General features: G+C 44.0%; 1 protein-coding gene across 1 annotated transcript in view; it reads right to left on the bottom strand.

Moving 5' to 3' along the window:
- Positions 1 to 2,910, bottom strand: part of LOC120427924 (CD81 antigen) — an 80,320-nt gene extending 77,410 nt beyond the window's left edge. The window contains exon 1 of the mRNA XM_039592865.2: positions 2,725 to 2,910. Within this exon, the coding sequence (XP_039448799.1) occupies positions 2,725 to 2,790 (66 nt within the window). The 5' untranslated portion in view covers positions 2,791 to 2,910. The remainder of the gene's footprint in view (positions 1 to 2,724) is intronic.
- Between the last annotated feature and the right edge of the window lie 16,463 nt (positions 2,911 to 19,373).

Here is a 19,373-nt window from a genome sequence, read left to right as displayed (position 1 = left end):
CAAGATTCTCCATACATATGTTGATTTTTATCTGAAATTTAAAATGCTTGATTTTTTTTTGTCTTAAAGTATTTTTTGTCTTTTTTCTTAAAAATTTTCATGTTTAAATTGGTTACATTTTTTATTTTTATTTTTTAACATTAAAAGTTGAATTTTACAATTAACGTTATTAAATTTACAGTTCTTCAAAGGTTTTTGAATATTCCACATTTACATAATTTATGAATTTTCGCAGAATTTTTGAGTATGATATCTGTCATGAGATTTCTTTTTTTAACAAAACTTTAGTTATGTTTTGGATGATTCAGCCGAATGACGTAATCTTTTTTCAGGTAACCAAAAATATTTTAATCAGATCCTGCTGACAACCCAGCGTCTCCGTTTTGTCCCACGGAACGGAAGCTGTAACGATCGCAAAAACACCTGCACCGGACACTTCTGGTAAACTGATGTTGTCCCGTACTACGGTGGCCATCAATCCGTGGGAAATAAACGGAAGCAAACTCGAAAAGATGGCTGACAAAGTCCGGCCAAGATGCCGAAGTGACGAGATGAGCTGAAAGGCCAACCGGAAGACAACGCCAAAAAACCACTTAAAGATCGCGATACACAACATCTAAAATTAATGAATGTATATGAAATTTAGTGAAAAAGTTTAATTTACAGAAAAAATACAATACATCTAAAAATAATTTAAAAATAAAAAAATGTATATTTTTACTGCAACCTAACCTAATAAAAACGAAAAAACAGCACACGACACAGGCACGACAACCTAAATAACAAAACCGTGCGACGTCGGTCGAATGTCGTACGACAATGTCGAACAATTTCGATGATCGATCGCACGACAAATACGACATTTTGGTGCAAAAACGTATGACATTCGCGCGAAAGTCGCACGACATTGTCGTGCGACGTCGTACGATTGCACGGACGGCAAACGACGGACTTTTCAGTCAGGGAAGGAACCCCCACTCCAAATTTGAGCCAAATCGGAGCACTTTTGATTTGGAGACTTCCTGTTTGACGTGGAATGGCTGTATAATTAAACATTAATTTTCTCTGTAGCAGCATGATAATATGCTAGTTCCGCGATTATAAAAAAAAAACTTCTTAAAATTAATCAGCTAAAAATTAAATAAAACAGACATTGTCTCGACAGCAACATCAGATGATTGTCTTGAGAATAAATTTGAAGACCTTAAAATTAAATTGACAATTATCAAACGGGAATTGTCTCTACAGCAGCATCCGATTGCTTGCCTTGAGAATAAAACTATAACCCTTAAACACATTATGCCATTGGTCGCAACGCATGCTTAGAGTGTATCCTAGACCTTATACCTTCCCAAAAACCGTCCAAATCCAAGCGAAACTAACTTGGGGACACCGTGGAGATTTTCCCTTGTCCCCTTAAAAAAATGGAACATCAACACTTCCCGTCTTCCAAATCCCTTTCCTTGTCCCTGGTGCGCGGTGGAGATGGGAGCGGCCGGCAATGGACGGCTGTCATGGTGGTGAGAATCTGGTTCAGGTGAAATTGGTTTTATTCCCAATTATCAATCCTAGGTAACTTGGGCTTAGACAATCATCACATCACATGGCCGAATCCAGTCTGCAATCCGCTAAAATCACCGTCTCCTAGCGAAGCGAAGCGAGCGTTCGATGAACAAAAAAAATAGTAGTATTCAACAAGTTTCATAAAGAGGATTTACATTTAGTCGTACATTTATCCAACGAGGTTCACCGAGTGAGTGCTGAATAAATCAAGTTTTGCAACGAGTTCCATACAACTTTTTTTGCATTCCGAAAAACACCCATTGAGTGAAATTTTAAGTCAAATGTTCATGTATTTTGTCAATAAATCGTTTAAATCAAAAATTGTTGGGAAGTGTTACTTTTCGAAACAAGTGCTGAAAAGTTCAACTTTTCAGCATCCATTTCAGTGCTGAAAAGTAGAACTTTTCAGCATTTATTTTGAAAAGCGTTGCTATTCGATTCTGTTATTTTTGGTAGAAAAAAAAGTAGGCTATTTCGTCGTTCAAGAATGACAGGAAAAGTAAGTAGTTTCATGACGGAATTGCAAAAAAGAACTTTACGACACCTCACCCCAACTACAAAGTTAGACAGAGTTACCACTGCCACTTGATTTTTGGTTCCACTTTGTGGTACATCGCAGGTATATCGCACGCCTGCGGCCTGCTACAAGCAAACCTTTGTGAGCCAAACAATGAAATGAGATTTCTTTTGACTGTTCACTCTGGGTTACTATGTGTCCCAAACTTCCATTGTTATACCATTCCCCTTACCTCTCATTTAACACATTCCATGTATCGAGAAATTAAAAGTAATAGTGTGTGCATGCAACATGGAGTTAAACTCTTTGAAAAGCCTTGGTAAGCTTCACATGAACTGCACAGCAAGTGTAACTCTATGTTGCAATTTGACAACTCGATAATAATTTTTTTCTGAACTTTTTTTTTTTGTAAGCATCAAATACATACATCAAAGTTAAAAATAGGTGTGGTGATGTGCGATAAACTCCGCGGAGTAACTCGATAACAAGTTTAACTCTATGTTACCAAACATTTTCATTAACGAACGAGCTGATATTGGATGCTAGATGGAAAAAACACAATTTACTTCTAGCGGATCTTAAAACAAGATTTTCATCACTGAGAGCTGAACTTATTTCAAATGCTGTTAGTAGTTTATGCTTACCCAAAACAATAAATTGACCAAAACAACTAAATATTTTATTACACCACAGCATCCGTGCAAAGCCATTTCGAGGATCTCGATATATGTTTGCTATCTTTGAACTTCAGGAAATGCAAGAAGTGTTTATTATTGAGATTTGTTTAAATCATAATACTATGAACTTTATGAACACTACACTCACGGCGTCTTTTTCAGGGGGGTAGTATTTTTTGAGAAATAGCAAGAAAACTGTCATATACATATGAAAGTGTGGAACATCCCCGTTCATTTGCGGGGTGAACGAAAATCTTTGGTCGGGAAAAATCAAAGTTATCCTCATTTGAAGTTTTTGAACTTTTTTCCTATGGGGCGAAATTTCGTCTATTTCAATTTAGTATTGTTATAAATCTACATGGGCATGATTTATGGTTCAGATCATATAATTTCTTATGGGAAATGATGCAAGGAACATTTTTCCTGAAGCACGCAAAGTGATTGAAAAAAAGGGAAAAAAGTTATAAAGGTTTTATTGAAAATTTGGGAGATTTTCTGATAAAATTTCACACCCCTTTCCCAAAAACCGCAATGTTTTTGATATTCAGATCATTATTTTGATTAATTCTTTTTAGAGAAATGTTTCTGGGCCCATTGAGTATATAAAGCACTACAGAAAAGTGTAATTGGTTGGGTTTATGCTCAACTGTAAGCTTCTTTTATGGATTTTGGATTTCAACCGAATCAACATATTTTTGTTTGTTTTTGTTATAAAATGTACCGTTTCCATTAGATTTTCACATTTGTATTAGTCTTATTAAACCTCACAAGAGATCTCGTACTTATTTTGAGGTCAGGTGATAATATTGTAAATCAAAATCAAATCAAACCATCCACATTAACGACCCCCAGGTCTTTTGTTGTCTCTATTGCAAGTTTCTGCTCGAACCTAGTAGTCCGAAGGCTTGAATGGGGAGAGCACCCAAACCTCTTTCTACTCCAAGGAACCTTCCACCCCAGTGTTTGAACTGACGACCTTTGGATTGCGAGTCCAACCGCCGCCAGCGATTCAACCGGAGTTGGCTTGGTTTGGTGTGTTGTTTGTACTTATGGCATGGAGACGACTCCTACACCTGGAATGACTTAACGGCCAAACAACCAAGGCCGGGACCGACATTTTACTTCGTCATCCGATGGAAGGTTGGAGCAGATGGGAATCGAATCCAGAATCATCCGCTTACAAAGCGGACAGCGTAACCATTCGGCCACGCACTGTCACTGTGAATAAAAAGATCATTTATTTGTGTGTTTTTTTAGCAAAACAATTTAATTGTTGTATTGTTCGTTGTTTCAAATTTGGATGCCAGACTTGTTTAGTATGTTAAGCTCAATTATTTGAGATTAAATTAATAGATTTACATACATTTAAACTTTTTAATGATTTTTACGCAATATGTATGTTATTACCAATAATTGCAAGTTCAACTCTGTAGTTTGAATACAAATAATATAGCTCAAATGGAAATACAAGTTAACAAAAGGCATAGAAATAGAAACCCTGTGATTGTATTTACACTGCATGCCTCAATTAGATACAAAACATATCATGTGGACCATGTACTCACAAAAAAAAGTGAAATTTTAATGTAAACGGTACATTTTATAACCAAAACACACAAAAATATGTTGATTCGGTGAAATCCAAAATTCATAAATGTGACATACAATTGAGCTTAAACGCAACCAATTACACTTTTCTGTAGTTATTTATATACTCAATGGGCCCAGAAACATTTCTCAAAAAAGAATTCATCGAAATATTGATCTGAATATCAAAAACATTGTGGTTTTTGGGAAAGGGGTGTGAAATTTTATCAGAAAATCTCCCAAATTTTCAATAAAACCTTTATAACTTTTTTCCCTTATTTTCAATCACTTTGCGTGCTTCAGGAAAAATGTTCCTTGCATCATTTCCCATAAGAAATTATATGATCTGAACCATAAATCATGCCCATGTAGATTTATAACAATACTAAATTGAAATAGACGAAATTTCGCCCCATAGGAAAAAAGTTCAAAAACTTCAAATGAGGATAACTTTGATTTTTCCCGACCAAAGATTTTCGTTCGCCCCGCAAATGAACGGGGATGTTCCACACTTTCATATGTATATGACAGTTTTCTTGCTATTTCTCAAAAAATACTACCCCCCTGAAAAAGACGCCGTGCACTCTTACCAAAAATCATGATTTTCCCACTTTTTCATACGATTTTTTGAAGTCAGGTACTACAACAATAAAAATGGTTATATGGGTTGAACTGAAAAATTCGTATGAAAAGTGGGATATTGAACTCACAAAATCATGATTTTTGGTTAGGGTGTCAACCGAGAATCAACATTACACTGAAAATACGCCACACGTTTCATTCAAAGGCCCTAACTCTTGAATGATTGAATAAAGCCACATCATAGATTTAATTGGTTTGTGTTTCAACATCAATTTTTTTTTTTTTTTTTGTAAAATTTGGTTTATTTTGCAGCTTAAAAGAATTACCTACATAATTGTTCAAACTTCGCAGTTTAAGTGAAAATCAAGAGCGTTCACATCGATTCTTCCATTGACTGTATCAATGAAATGGATGTAGCCATTGATTAACTGAAGGAATTTTCTCCTCCTTGATGGTCCGATGTTGTGGAGCTCTGGCTTCAGGACGTCATTGATGGTTAGTGCTCGCATTCGCTGGAGAATTGGCGCTGCCACCCGCTTCAGATGAACCCACGCGGCTGCAACACGTGGACATGTGCTGAATTTGTGTTCAAGTGTTTCAGCTAGTGCCCCGCAATGGAGACAAGATGCTCCATTCACTCGTCCAATGGTATGCATAAGCTGTCGATGTTCTGTTTTTCCATTGACCAACAGGTACAGGTCACTCCGAACTGCCGAACTAATGTTTCTTGTTGAGATATTAGTCCATATCCTGCTCCAGTCAACCGTAGGGTTTAGCCGCACGATTCTGGGAGTTTCAGTTTGGTTTATAAAGAAACTGTGAATGAGACTGGTGGAGGGATTTTGTTGGACTTGGTTGGGCAAAAGGGAAATATTTTGGAGGATAACTTTGAGGCAAGGACAGTCTGCTGGTGGGTTGGGATTTACTTGGGCAATGAAGGATGAGTAAAAGGGAATGGAGCCAGTCTCTTGTAGATGTCTGCCGACCAACAAGGCTCTGCTCTTTAGTGCAGGGAGTTGTAGTTTGAGACCACCTTGATCTCGACTTCGTGCTAACTGTTGAATCGCAACTCGAGCTGGCAACCCTTTCCACAGGTACGTACCCATTGTAGCTGTTATTTTTGCTACATGGTACGCGCATGGGGAGAGAGTTGACGAGAGGTACCAAATTCTCGAGGTGATGAACGTGTTTAGCAATGTCACCTTCTGGAGCAGCGTCAGAGTTCGCATCGAATGTAGGTAGACCTGTTGGGCAAATCTGGACACTGCAGCATCCCAGTTCAGCTTCACCATCGCTCGAATCGAGTTGGTGTAAATAACACCGAGAATTTTGATTTTGATCTCCGTCCGAAGGCCGGGTACCAGCAGCGGGGCACCGTCGATGAGACCAACGTCGATGGAGACAGTTTTCTCCATGTTTAGTCTCGCTCCAGAAACGATCTCGAAGTTGGAGAACAATTCTCCCATTTGTTGTATTTTCTCCACACTGCTGGAGATCACGCTGATGTCGTCCGCGTAGGCCACAAGTAGATCATCCCCACACACACGCTCGAGTCTGCTTACTAGTGGATGTAGATACAGAACGAACAAGTGCATCGAAATGGGATCACCCTGGCGCACGGAACGCTGGATCGGGAATGCGGGAGAGAGGTGGCCGTTTACGAGGAGACGAGAGGTGGAGCGGTCCGCAATACATGCAAGAAGGTCTACGAAGCGACGATCAAAACCGAGCGAGCGCATGGTTTGGTGAAGGAAGGCTGTACGTACCCTGTCGAATGCATGGTCGAGATCGTACGAGATGATTTTGGCTTTCTCTCTTCGGCTAATTAGCTGTGCGAGCCGATCCTTGATCGATAGTGTGGCCTGGAAAATGTTGCGCTCGGCGTTCGAACACTTTTGCCCATCGCTGAGAATTCCGTGTAGTTTCATCACATCGTCTAAGCGGGCTTTCAGCATCCGAGAGAAGATCTTGTAGTCTACGTTCAGTAGAGAGATCGGCCTGTAAGAGCGAGCAGTGTTGCTGTTCCCTTTCTTTTTAACTAGAACAACCACACCTTCGACAAACTCTGGCGGAAAATCACCACGTAGAGCTTCGTTCAGGACGAGGTTGATTTCCCGATGGATGACGTCAAACAACCGTTGGTAGAACTCCTTAGGAATTCCATCTGGTCCAGGTGATTTTCTTGGTGCACTCGACTTGATGGCTGCGAGGATGTCTGCTGTGGTGATTTCTCCCGTACAAGCTTCGTTCGTTGGATCGGCATTCGGGATGATCTGGCAGCACTGGAACTCGTCGACTGCTTCTCTCTCTTCGTGGACTTCGGCGTAGAGCTCGGAGAAATATCGGTGCAAGTGTTCTTCAACAGCTGGTGAGCCGTCGATCAGATCTCCTTGCTCAGCGTGCAGTTGTGTGATCGTGGTAGTTTTTTTCCGTCTCTCGCCCAGCTGGAACATGGACAGCGGCTCGCCTGCGACGTAGGTATCGTTTACCCTCACACACATTTGCGAGAATTGTCGTTGTAGTGTGAGCATCTCTCCCTTGATACGATTGATAGCAACCAGTGCCACCGGGTTCTGATAGTACTGATCATATGCTGCTCGCAGCTGCGCGTACAGTCGCTGATGCTTACCGTTGAACTCGTCGTATGCTTCTTTGGCTTTCCAGCGGAAAAACTTTTTGATCTGTGGCTTCGCGAACTCCAACCACCATCTCATCCACGACGGGAAGTTTCGGCGCTGGCGGGTCCAGTATTGCCACCTGTTCCGGAACTCTGCGATGTTTTCTGGTGTAAGAAGATGGGGGCGTAGGGACCAGTAGCCGCGACCAGGTTCATGGCCGAGGTGAGGAAGACAAATTCTCGCAGTGACAGCTTTGTGATTTGTGAATGAGCATACGTGGGTGTCCGATTTTCTCAGCTGATTTCTAAGCCCTTGGGTGACGTAGATTCGATCCAGCCGGGACGCTGAGTTGTGTGAGATGTACGTGTATCCTTGTGCTTGTGGTTGTAGCTGCTCCCATACATCGAACAGTTGTAGTTGGCGTACAGCTGTTTGTAGTGCTGGACTCAAATTGTACCCCGTTGCATCACACTGCCGCAGAACACAGTTGAAGTCACCCATTAGCACTGTGTGCGAAGTGCGACGGCGGAGGTAGTATGCGAGCGTGTTGTTAAAGAACCGTTCTCTGTCTGTTCGCTGTGCTGTTCCCGATGGAGCATAGATGTTACAGAGTGTGGCACGCCATGGCGGAAGGCAATTATTATTGAAATTGAATGTACCTAAAATGTTTTTTCGTGGAAAGGTAGCTAAGGGGGTCCCTTTTCGATATCTGTGACCTAGAAAATATTTCACCTAGGGATTTTCGATTTTTTGTCATTTTCAGTTTTTTAACTGTATAAATGGAGGCGCACGATACTTTTGGTTACTTTGCGGTTGCACAGCACCTCCCAAATGCTTTTAATTGCAATGGATACTGATCAAAGAGGTCGTCCATGAAATATTTGACAATATTTAAGGCCCCACCCACCCTTAAACCCCCCCCCCCCTCATCCCCCTAATTTATTTAACAAAGATAATAACATTATTTTTAGTATGAGGCGTCCATAAAGTATGGCACACTAAAATCAGCAAAAAATAACCCCCTCCCCCCTATGCCACACATTGTCACGCAACCCCCCCCCCTTGAAAAGTCCGGCACGTTATGTAATTTGTTTTTTTTTTTACATTTTTACTTTTTTTTAGTTCTGAGTTCAATCAATGCCTTGTATCATGTTTGATTTATGAGTTAAGCTTATCAAACATCAAATAACTTTTTTGTAGATATTTTAAGCCTGAATTTTCATTTTTTTCTATTTCCAGTACCCTTGGTATCCTTACACAGTTAGTTGCACATACCTAGCTCGACTAATTTCAGCACAACCGATTAGCAGAAAAAGAAACAAAATTTACGGTTGATTTGGCTGACGAGTGTTAGGTAGTGCGATTCTCGGCATACTGCAAAATAAGTTCATTGTGTTTTTACTGGATAAGGTACAACAAGTGCATTATTTATATAAAACATTTGAAAAATCAGGCCTAAATAAATAAAATTGTTCGCTCTACAGCATTGCCTTGACGTTGTCGATTGCGAGATTCCTACTCGAAACTAGGTGCCCGAAGGCTTAATTGTTAAGGCAATTGCAAACCTCTTTTTACACCTTAGCTTCCATCCTCTCCGGGTCTCGATTGACGACCTTTAGATTGTGAGTCCAACTGCCTACAAGCGACTCCACCGAGACAGGACCCAGGGAGACGACTTCTACACCTGGACTGAGCTAACGACATAACCTTTAGGTTATACCGGGACCAACATTTACTTCCCCGTCCGACGGAAGGCGTGATCAGACAAATCTCGTCTCGAAATATGCCACCGGGACCATCTGGGATCGAACCCAGGCCGACTGGGTGAGAGGCAACCACGCTTAGCCCTACACCACGGTTGTAAAATATTTACATAAAGTAATTCGACGTTTAATAAACGTAACTCATCAATCAAACATGATACAAGGCATTAAGAAACAGAGTTGTTAATGATAGATATTATAAACTTAAATCATTACTTACTTACTTGAATCATCAATCGTGATTTCAACAATAACAAAAATTAAAAACATATCCTATAAAAATGATAAGCTGTTAAATTGATCTCAGAATTATAAAATAAATAAAAATGTACAAAAAAACAAGATTAGGGTACAAAACGTGCCGTACTTTTCAAGGGGGGGGGGGGGAGGCGTAGTCAGTGTGACAATGTGTGGCATTGGGGGGATGGGGTTATTTTTTGCTGATTTTAGTGTGCCATACTTGATGGATGACGCCTCATACTAAAAATAATGTTATTGTCTTTGTTAAATAAATAAGGGGGATGACGAGGAGGGGGGGGGGGTTGTAAGGGTGGGTGGGGCCTTAAATATTGTGAAATATTTCATGGACGACCCCTTTGATCAGTATCCATTGCAATTAAAAGGATTAGGGAGGTGCTGTGCAACCGCAAATTAACCAAAAGTACCGTGCGCCTCCATTTATACAGTTAAAAAACTGAAAATGACAAAAAATCGAAAATCCCTAGGTGAAATATTTTCTAGGTCACAGATATCGAAAAGGGACCCCCTTAGCTACCTTTCCACGAAAAAACATTTTAGGTACATTCAATTTCAATAATAATTGCCTTCCGCCATGGCGTGTGTGGTGTCGTTGATTTGGAGAGCGATCAACCTGCCGTCCAAGCTTTTTTCAACGTGAGAGTAACGGATATGCTCTTTGAGCGCAATTGCAGTGCCGCGTCTAGCATGATCGACGTTGCAGATCACGTTGTATCCAGGCAAGGTAAGCTACTCGTTCTCAACTTCCTGCAAACAGAGGATGTCCAAGTTCATAGTCCGTGTGAATGTACAAAGGGCGTCGATTTTGGTGGTGTTGGTTATTGTGTTGATGTTGATGGTTGCAATATTATAGCTGTTGTAGTTGGCCATATTTACAACACCATCCCCTCATCAACACTCACAGCACCGTCACGTTTGTGCTTCTTGGATTTGGATCTCAAGCTTCTGGTGGACGTTGAAGAGGTGTCAGTGTCGTTGCCGTCAGTCTTGCTTCCCTTGCCTTTGGATTTTTGGGGTTGAGGAGTTAGTTTGGTGAAGACAAGGCGATCTTTTGGAGGCAGCATAAGGTCGTCATTCAGTCTGGGTTGGCTGGGACCAGCCCCTTGGTTGAGTTGGGAGCCCGTTGGCAGGCGTGGTGTTGACTTGGGGGTTGGCTTGGTCACCTGTTTTGGTTGTTTTGCTGCATCAGCGTACGTTTTTTGCACCATCAGCTTTTTGTTGTTCACACACGAGATTCCGTTGTGTGCGAATTCGTTGCAGTGGCGACACGTGTGTTGTTGACCGTGGTATTGGAGCTGTGTCACGAGTCCACCGATACTCACGTACGAGTCGATGTTTCGCTCCACAAACATCTTGACCACACGCACACCAGTGGGGATGGCCCTGAAAAAGTATTTGTCTTCCCAGTAGAGGTCACGGACAGAAAACACTTCCCCGTAGTCGCTCAAGAACTCGATGATCTCGTCATCGGACACTTCGTCGGACAGGTCAAACAGCTTCACATCTACAGCTCCATCTTCCATGGCAATACGGATTGAGTACGACTTGCCCTCGTGCTCGATCGCGTGTTTGCCGTCGTGTTGGTCCACAATCTGCTGCGCCAAGTCGTTGTCGATGACCTTGACGAAGGCACAGCCGTGTGTTCTGCTACACTGCAGTCTGGTTACCTCGTCCGGTTTCAGGCCAAGCTCGTTCCCGATGAAGTTATGAACATCCTCGAAAGACGGCTTTTTCGGCATATTCGAATAATCAACGCGGAACGTATTCTCCCGGCGACTCATCTGTAACCGTTGTTACAGGTTTCCTTAACTTATAAATAATTAAATGCGAACGTTCACGATCTTCAAGGTTATGGTTAGTAGGGAAAAGGGAAACAAATAAAATTATAAACCAGCTAGTAGGGATTTGGTACAAAACGATTGAAAAACACAATTTGTTAACACACTGATACAACACAACAACAAGGTGGGACCAATATCAACAAGAATAAAAAAAAAACTACAGAATCCATCTCCGGTGGGTGGAAAATGGAACGACTCCAGAGGGTGGTGTGACCTCCCTCTGTGACGTCATGCCGTGTCACTGGCATCGGAGGCTTGAAGGAATCTGGGGAAGGCCGCCATCGGTCTATTCCCCTCAGGCAAGTGTGCGATCAAGACGTTAATTCGTAGAGCTAAAATTAGTAGTGAGTGCAAGGTGGAAATTGTGCGCGAAGCACCCTACATCGCCAGGTACGTTTACGCCCTGCAGTACGGCTCTGCAGCAAGGACGATGTGACTAGCTGACTTACGCTAAAGAGTACAGCTAGAAATCCACTCACTACTCCCCGTCCACAGGACCTTTTGTGTTGCCGTTTAACGGCCATTTTGTCGGTCAGCAGGAAGCTGGTCCGACATCCCGATCGCACACTTTCGGCCTAGCAGCAGTAAGAGCGGAGGAGCCAGCTGCTACGTCTAACCCGTCAAGGATCGTCGTTTCGCTCTGGCCAGGGTGGCCATCAACACCAAGGAGCACGCTCGGACCGGAAGGTCCTAATTCCCAAGGAGCGTTTTCCCCTCTCGGGTTGGCCGGATTGGGCAGGTCCCAGGTCGCCCGATTGCGTCAAAGAGGGAAGGCCTGAGATTCCAGCCGTGCTCTACACCAACACCACCACCGTCGACACTGTTCCGGAGAACCGGTGTCCACCTGTACGCGAGCGCTCGCCGGCCGAACGGATTCGGCCCAGAAGTCGTCGTCGTTAAGGTAGCAGCGGTACGTACCGGCAGCGTCTAAACCCACCCCCCCCCCCTCTCACACACACACATACACTTACAATAAAACACTTTAAAACGAATTACTATTTATTAAATTATTGAACCCGACCTGTAAAGAAAGTGAACGTTTTAGTCCTTGTCCGCGATCTCCTCTGTTTGACTACCGTAGCGCAGCCGACCCTAAGATTAACCCTTAAGTGCCTCATGCCCGAGTTAGCCGTTGCCTAGTTTTACAATAGTTTCACTTGGCACCCAACACAAAATCGCGAAAATCAACAGAGGATCGATTCCAAATTTTTAATCAAATTTTTAATTCGAGCGGGAGGAGAATACTCATCAAACTTCATTCGATGAGTAGGATCCGTCTCTAACTTCCACTTAGGTTGCCTAGAAAATATATTATTTAATTTTGTCTGTGTTAAAGTAGTGGTATTTGAATACGAAAATATTTATTTAGAAGTTTAAAATTGATTTAATGAACATCCCTAGAATAACAATTTAAATTGAATAGCATTTCATTAACAAAAAGGTCCTGAGCGATACATACTGAGAAATCAGCACACGAAGAGCAAACATAAAGACAACAACAAAATCTTGCATTGCACTTCGCGACGAGCACCGATCGTTTAGCCGCCGATCGGCCGTCGGTAATTGATATTGTTTATTGTACACACTAGTCCTACTCACGCGAGTACGAACGATGAAAGAGAAGAACAAAACAGAATACAGAAAGATGGAGTGGCAAGAACAGGAATACGACGCGGACTGCTCGGACGTGGAAGGTTCGTCCGAGATGGCTTGTCCAGTCGACCCTGGCCACGAGAATTACCCTCTTCACAGGGCAGTACAAGACGTGGAATTCAGTCTGGAGTTTCTCGAGCAGCTGCGCGCTGAAGGAACCGCGAAGCCGGTGGACGTCGCCAAGATTACCCGGTTGGTCATCATGTTCCGGCGTGAGCTGAACTTAGCTCTTGAGGCCGCCACCTCAAGACAGCCGCCGACATCGGTGTCGGCTTCGTCCGATGATCCACCCACGGAACAGCGAGGTCCTTCTTTGACCTCAGGTTCCGATTCCGGGGATCGGGACGCACGGGCGGTACGATTCGCGTGCCAGGCCCAAGGTAGGAACCGTCGGTCGGATACCGGCGAGGGACGATCGTCTGATCCAGGCAAGTCGTCTTCCCTGGAGAGATCGCCGGCCAGGAAGGCCAAGAAGAAGAGTAAGTCGTTGGAATCGGCGGGAATGTCCCCGAAGAAGCGACCGGAACTTAAGAAACAACAAGGAAAGAAAAAGAAAACGAAGAAGGAAAAGGAAAGGTCGTCTGATTCGGGTGTACATTCCCCGAAGAACCGACCAAAACTCACGAACGCATCAGAACACCGAAAAACCAAGAAACCCAAGGAACCCACTAACGAAATCAAGGAACAAGCCAAAGAATACGTCAACAATCTGTTGAACGGAACCGAAGATGAGGACCCGGATTACGCCAAGATTAGGGCAATGATTTCGGAGTTGCTCGTCGTTGATCCCGATTACCCGATTGCGGAAGAACTGGAAAGGTTCTCCGCTAAATTTATTCAAAAACTTTATTAAATTTCTCAATTACATCTAAGAACATCCGTCGTAATCCTCCGGGTTGGCCATAGGTTGGCGTGACAGGGCGTTAGTAGTTGGCGAGGGGTTAAATTATCTTCCCTCGGAACTCGTCAAAGCCCTCGACTGTTCACCGACTGGCCAGATCCAGGAGCGATTGCCGGATTGTATCTGAAAGATGGAAAAAGCAAAATTATTACACCGTACTATAAATGTTGCATTTGTGTTAATTTATTGAAATATTTGTTAATTTATTTGTTTGTCTGAAATATTTTTATATTTGTTTGTTGGAAAACATTTTGTGAACTTTTTACTCATAAGACTGGTGGGTATTGAACACCCCTAGTCGTGATAAATGAGTCAATCAGTTTAGTAGTGGTACCGCTGTAAACAAAGAAAGCGTGCCAACTATGCTTATGTTGGGACTTCATAGTTGCACTGGCAGTTCGACAGAAGGCTAAGGGATTATCAAGTTTGCCCTTTGCCTGAGTGTCGACTGTGGAGCTGTCGCGAGTGAAGTGCCTAACGACCTGCATGGTCAAAATTGAAATGGTTACGATCATTAAATCACCATTTTTATGATCTTAATTGATCAAATTTTAGTTGCAACTTTTTAATGTGTTAACACTTACCTGATGTGCTTCTTGCTTGGCAAGATGGCCATCATGGTGATCCCGGGATTATTGGGGTTTCTGCAGTCTGTTCTTCCTCGGGAAGAACCAGATCTGGCAGCAACACACCCGCCACTTTCACTCATTCACTGAGCTGAAATGTGAAGAAAACGTTTTTAACGAAGAGGTTCTTCGTGTGAATCAATGAAAGTACGTACTTACCAGAACATACCGTTCGTCAACTCGGTGGCTATTGGCCATAAACCACCGATAAAAATGTTCGCGATCACATATCGAACCGAACTACAGCTAACTGCTTTGTTTACAAACAGTTATGCTGATGACAGTTCGGTGAGATGAAAGTGACGTTGACGTTTTGCACTCTGTCAACTGCAGGACAGTGTGCAGCAGGGGTTTAGATTATTTTGATTTGAATCACCCCTCATGGATCGAAAGTGATCTAAAATGTAAATAAATCGTAGATATTGCATGTTTGTAGTTTTGCTGCGCAGCATAAAATAGAGTTGTATACCCAATTTTCGGGATAATTTTTATTATTATTTTAAATTTTTTTGTTTGCATGCTCAGTTTAATTTATTCATTTTAATTCGTTATTCATTTTGTGATTGTTATTATTTTGATCGATTTTCAACTACTACGCGGTAAAACAAGTTCTACTTAACCATTTTATAGCTTTCAAAGTTGAGTGATAGTTTTTCGTTGGTTATAATAATTGAACTTAACCAGTTCAATTATTAACCGAAGTGGGGGATAGTGTAACCGTTGTTACAGGTTTCCTTAACTTATAAATAATTAAATGCGAACGTTCACGATCTTCAAGGTTATGGTTAGTAGGGAAAAGGGAAACAAATAAAATTATAAACCAGCTAGTAGGGATTTGGTACAAAACGATTGAAAAACACAATTTGTTAACACACTGATACAACACAACAACAAGGTGGGACCAATATCAACAAGAATAAAAAAAAAACTACAGAATCCATCTCCGGTGGGTGGAAAATGGAACGACTCCAGAGGGTGGTGTGACCTCCCTCTGTGACGTCATGCCGTGTCACTGGCATCGGAGGCTTGAAGGAATCTGGGGAAGGCCGCCATCGGTCTATTCCCCTCAGGCAAGTGTGCGATCAAGACGTTAATTCGTAGAGCTAAAATTAGTAGTGAGTGCAAGGTGGAAATTGTGCGCGAAGCACCCTACATCGCCAGGTACGTTTACGCCCTGCAGTACGGCTCTGCAGCAAGGACGATGTGACTAGCTGACTTACGCTAAAGAGTACAGCTAGAAATCCACTCACTACTCCCCGTCCACAGGACCTTTTGTGTTGCCGTTTAACGGCCATTTTGTCGGTCAGCAGGAAGCTGGTCCGACATCCCGATCGCACACTTTCGGCCTAGCAGCAGTAAGAGCGGAGGAGCCAGCTGCTACGTCTAACCCGTCAAGGATCGTCGTTTCGCTCTGGCCAGGGTGGCCATCAACACCAAGGAGCACGCTCGGACCGGAAGGTCCTAATTCCCAAGGAGCGTTTTCCCCTCTCGGGTTGGCCGGATTGGGCAGGTCCCAGGTCGCCCGATTGCGTCAAAGAGGGAAGGCCTGAGATTCCAGCCGTGCTCTACACCAACACCACCACCGTCGACACTGTTCCGGAGAACCGGTGTCCACCTGTACGCGAGCGCTCGCCGGCCGAACGGATTCGGCCCAGAAGTCGTCGTCGTTAAGGTAGCAGCGGTACGTACCGGCAGCGTCTAAACCCACCCCCCCCCCTCTCACACACACACATACACTTACAATAAAACACTTTAAAACGAATTACTATTTATTAAATTATTGAACCCGACCTGTAAAGAAAGTGAACGTTTTAGTCCTTGTCCGCGATCTCCTCTGTTTGACTACCGTAGCGCAGCCGACCCTAAGATTAACCCTTAAGTGCCTCATGCCCGAGTTAGCCGTTGCCTAGTTTTACAATAGTTTCACATCACGGAACTTGCATGGGTTTAAGCGTAACGAAAATTTGCGATTGACTTCCTTGTCTTGCTCTAGCGAAAGCTCGACTGCTCGGCTCGGAAGTTGAGCGCTAACTGAAACATCAATCCAAACCACTATCAAATGCAAATGTTTGGGAGATTGACTTTTTGGTATTTTTGACACAGTATTTTCATTCGGGTGGCTCAAGTTTTTCAAGTGTTTTGCTCATGAATTTGCATCACTGTCTTGAACTATTTAAAGTGATGAGGAAAACACTTGAAATTGATCTTCAGATCTACTCAAAACAGGCTGTTGCCCAGTCAAATCAATCCGAATTTTGAAACGGAATCTAATTAGAATCGTACACAAATTCCGGTTCAAACGCAACAACCGGTTCGAACACGGAACCGGTTGTTGCGTTTGAAACGGAATTTGTATACGATTCTAAATAGATTCCGTTTCAGAATTCGGATTGAGTTAACTGGGTGGGGTTGGTCCTTCTCACCGTGAAATCCTCCTTCGATAGAACCTGAGCAGCGTTTACCAGACCCCAACACGAACCGGTAGGTGCGGCAGGCAGGGGGGGGTGTACACGTCCAGTGCACACTCGGAGTCGGTTTCCCAGGAACAGCAGCGGCCAATTCTTCCCAGAGCCCACCGAGGACTCGTTAGACCACACCGGATATCGCACAGTAACAACTCGCGGGTTTTAGATTAAAATAACCGTGTAAAAAGTCACATTTATTAACACTAAATTTCTAACAAAAGTACAAGTTAATTGCGCTCGTAGCGCGGGCCAGAGGCCCTCCTGTTGGCGATCTCCTATCGGCTCAACTTGGTGTATTGGACTGTGTGTGTTTAAACCTAATTCTCCTGCAGGTCATCTTTAACCCACAAGTCGATCCATATCACGCACATTAGCACCAAAATCCGGAGATAATGAGCTAATCCTAGGTGACGTCATTGATCTCTCCAGAGAGGATCGAAGGTATCAAAAGTGGTGAATATAACTTTGACCAGGGGTACATCCAAGGGTGGATGCTACTCCCAAGCATCCTCACCCACCCTGAAATTTCTAAAATTTCAGAATAACCAAAATTCCCATGTACTGACTGTCATGATCGGGGACCACGACTAGCCAAGTACCCAAAATTCTCCAAAGTGGTGTTTTCCTAACCATGTGTCGTTTGTGTAAATTCCATACCATGGCAGCTTAAGGGTTACCCCGAAACCAATACCAATTGTCGACCAAACCATACCAAATGGTGATGTGCTGCCTGCTTGCCCGGGATGTTGTTGTTTCCTTGTACTGCTGACCAGCTCCAGCTGATCGTGTCCACGCTGAGTTGGTCTTCCTGGTTGGATTCGTGTCCTCCGTGAGTGTGAGTGTTTCCGAACCTCACCCACCATTGACCATCGCCTAGTACTTCTGCATGTATCCTACACACAGAAGTGCAGTTCGCCGTACTCGATCCTGGATGTGAGCGTGCCCCTGGCGAACCCCAACTGCAAACAGCAGTCGCGCAAACCGTCGTGTTGATCGTTGCGATCGTGTCCAAACCATTCCTGTAGTGTGCATACCAGCTCACCCACCTTCGACAAACCGTTGCTGATGTCGTTGTAATTCGATCCTATGTGGTTGTGAGATGCATAGTTGAAGTGGTCTTACCGATCGTTTGTGCTTGCCACGCAACTATTGTGACCGGAATCATAATTGGAAGCAGACCGTCCTGGAATTGTAAACCTGCACACCTGCACATCTGCCGCGATACCTGCGTGACCTTGCCACGTCGAACTTGGAGTGATGACGTCCTGCTGTCCATACACAACCTTGCCTGATCGTCCGCCTGGAAGATCTTGGTGTTCAGCTTCCCGAGTGGATCAAAAATAAAAAACCAATTGTGTTGTGCTTGTGACGATTTGCATCGTCCGTTAGGTGTGAGACTGTGCACAATCTCTGCACCTCCGTGTGACCGCCCGTGGGTCCCTTGTGAAGCCCTGCTTCAGCTTTCCGGCTGTGTGTACGTGGAGCCCGTTGCCCCGACCTTGGTTGGAAATGTGGAGACCTTCTCCAGCTGGTGATTTCCTTCGGTGTTGACCGTGGGAGGAGCCCGATGCTCCGACCTTGGGTTGACGTGGAAGAAGCCCGATGCTTCGACCTTGGATAGTCCACGTGGAGCCCTGCTCCGGCTTGGCCGTAGGTGGAGCCCTATGCTCCGGCCTTGGGTTGGGATGTGTGGAGGTTTGCTTCAGCTTGGCCGTGGGTGGAGCCCGTTGCTCCGGCCTTGGGTGGGAATGCTCCAGCTTGACCATGTTTGAAGCCCTATGCTTCGGTCCCGGTGATTCCTTGGAGCCCTGCTCCGGATAGGCCGTGGTTGGAGCCCATTGCTCCGGCCTTGGGGTGGTGGTTTGATCCAAATGGGTGTTGAACATGCATGCACGTCACCGATGACGTCACGCTCCGAGAAGTAATGAAGATCCTTGGTTAGGGTGACCGTTCCGTAGGTCTGACGTCCCAGTGACGCCTTGTTGTAACCTGCAGTGCATCCGAGACTGCTTCCTTCGTAAAACCATTGCTCCGTTGTCCCAGACGGAAGATATTAGGCTGCTCGTTGGATTAGGAGACCATGTCTGTCGGCAGTTGAGTTGGTAGTTGTTTCCAAAGCCCGTGCTTCGTGGAGTTTGCAGTGCACCGTTGACTGCTTCCTTCCTTGGTAGCCAACGTAACGTTCCTCGTCACGCTGTGGTAGGTGTGTCTCGCCCCGATGACGCAACACTCGGCGACCATTCGCCGGTCCGAGATGGTTGGCGACGTCCCGTGACGTCACGCTTGTGTGTGGTTGAATCCCTATCAGCCCTCATGTGTATT

The sequence above is a fragment of the Culex pipiens genome, chromosome 1 (assembly GCF_016801865.2).
Source record: "Culex pipiens pallens isolate TS chromosome 1, TS_CPP_V2, whole genome shotgun sequence".
Lineage (NCBI taxonomy): Eukaryota > Metazoa > Arthropoda > Insecta > Diptera > Culicidae > Culex > Culex pipiens.
This window is presented reverse-complemented; position numbering and strand designations above follow the sequence as displayed.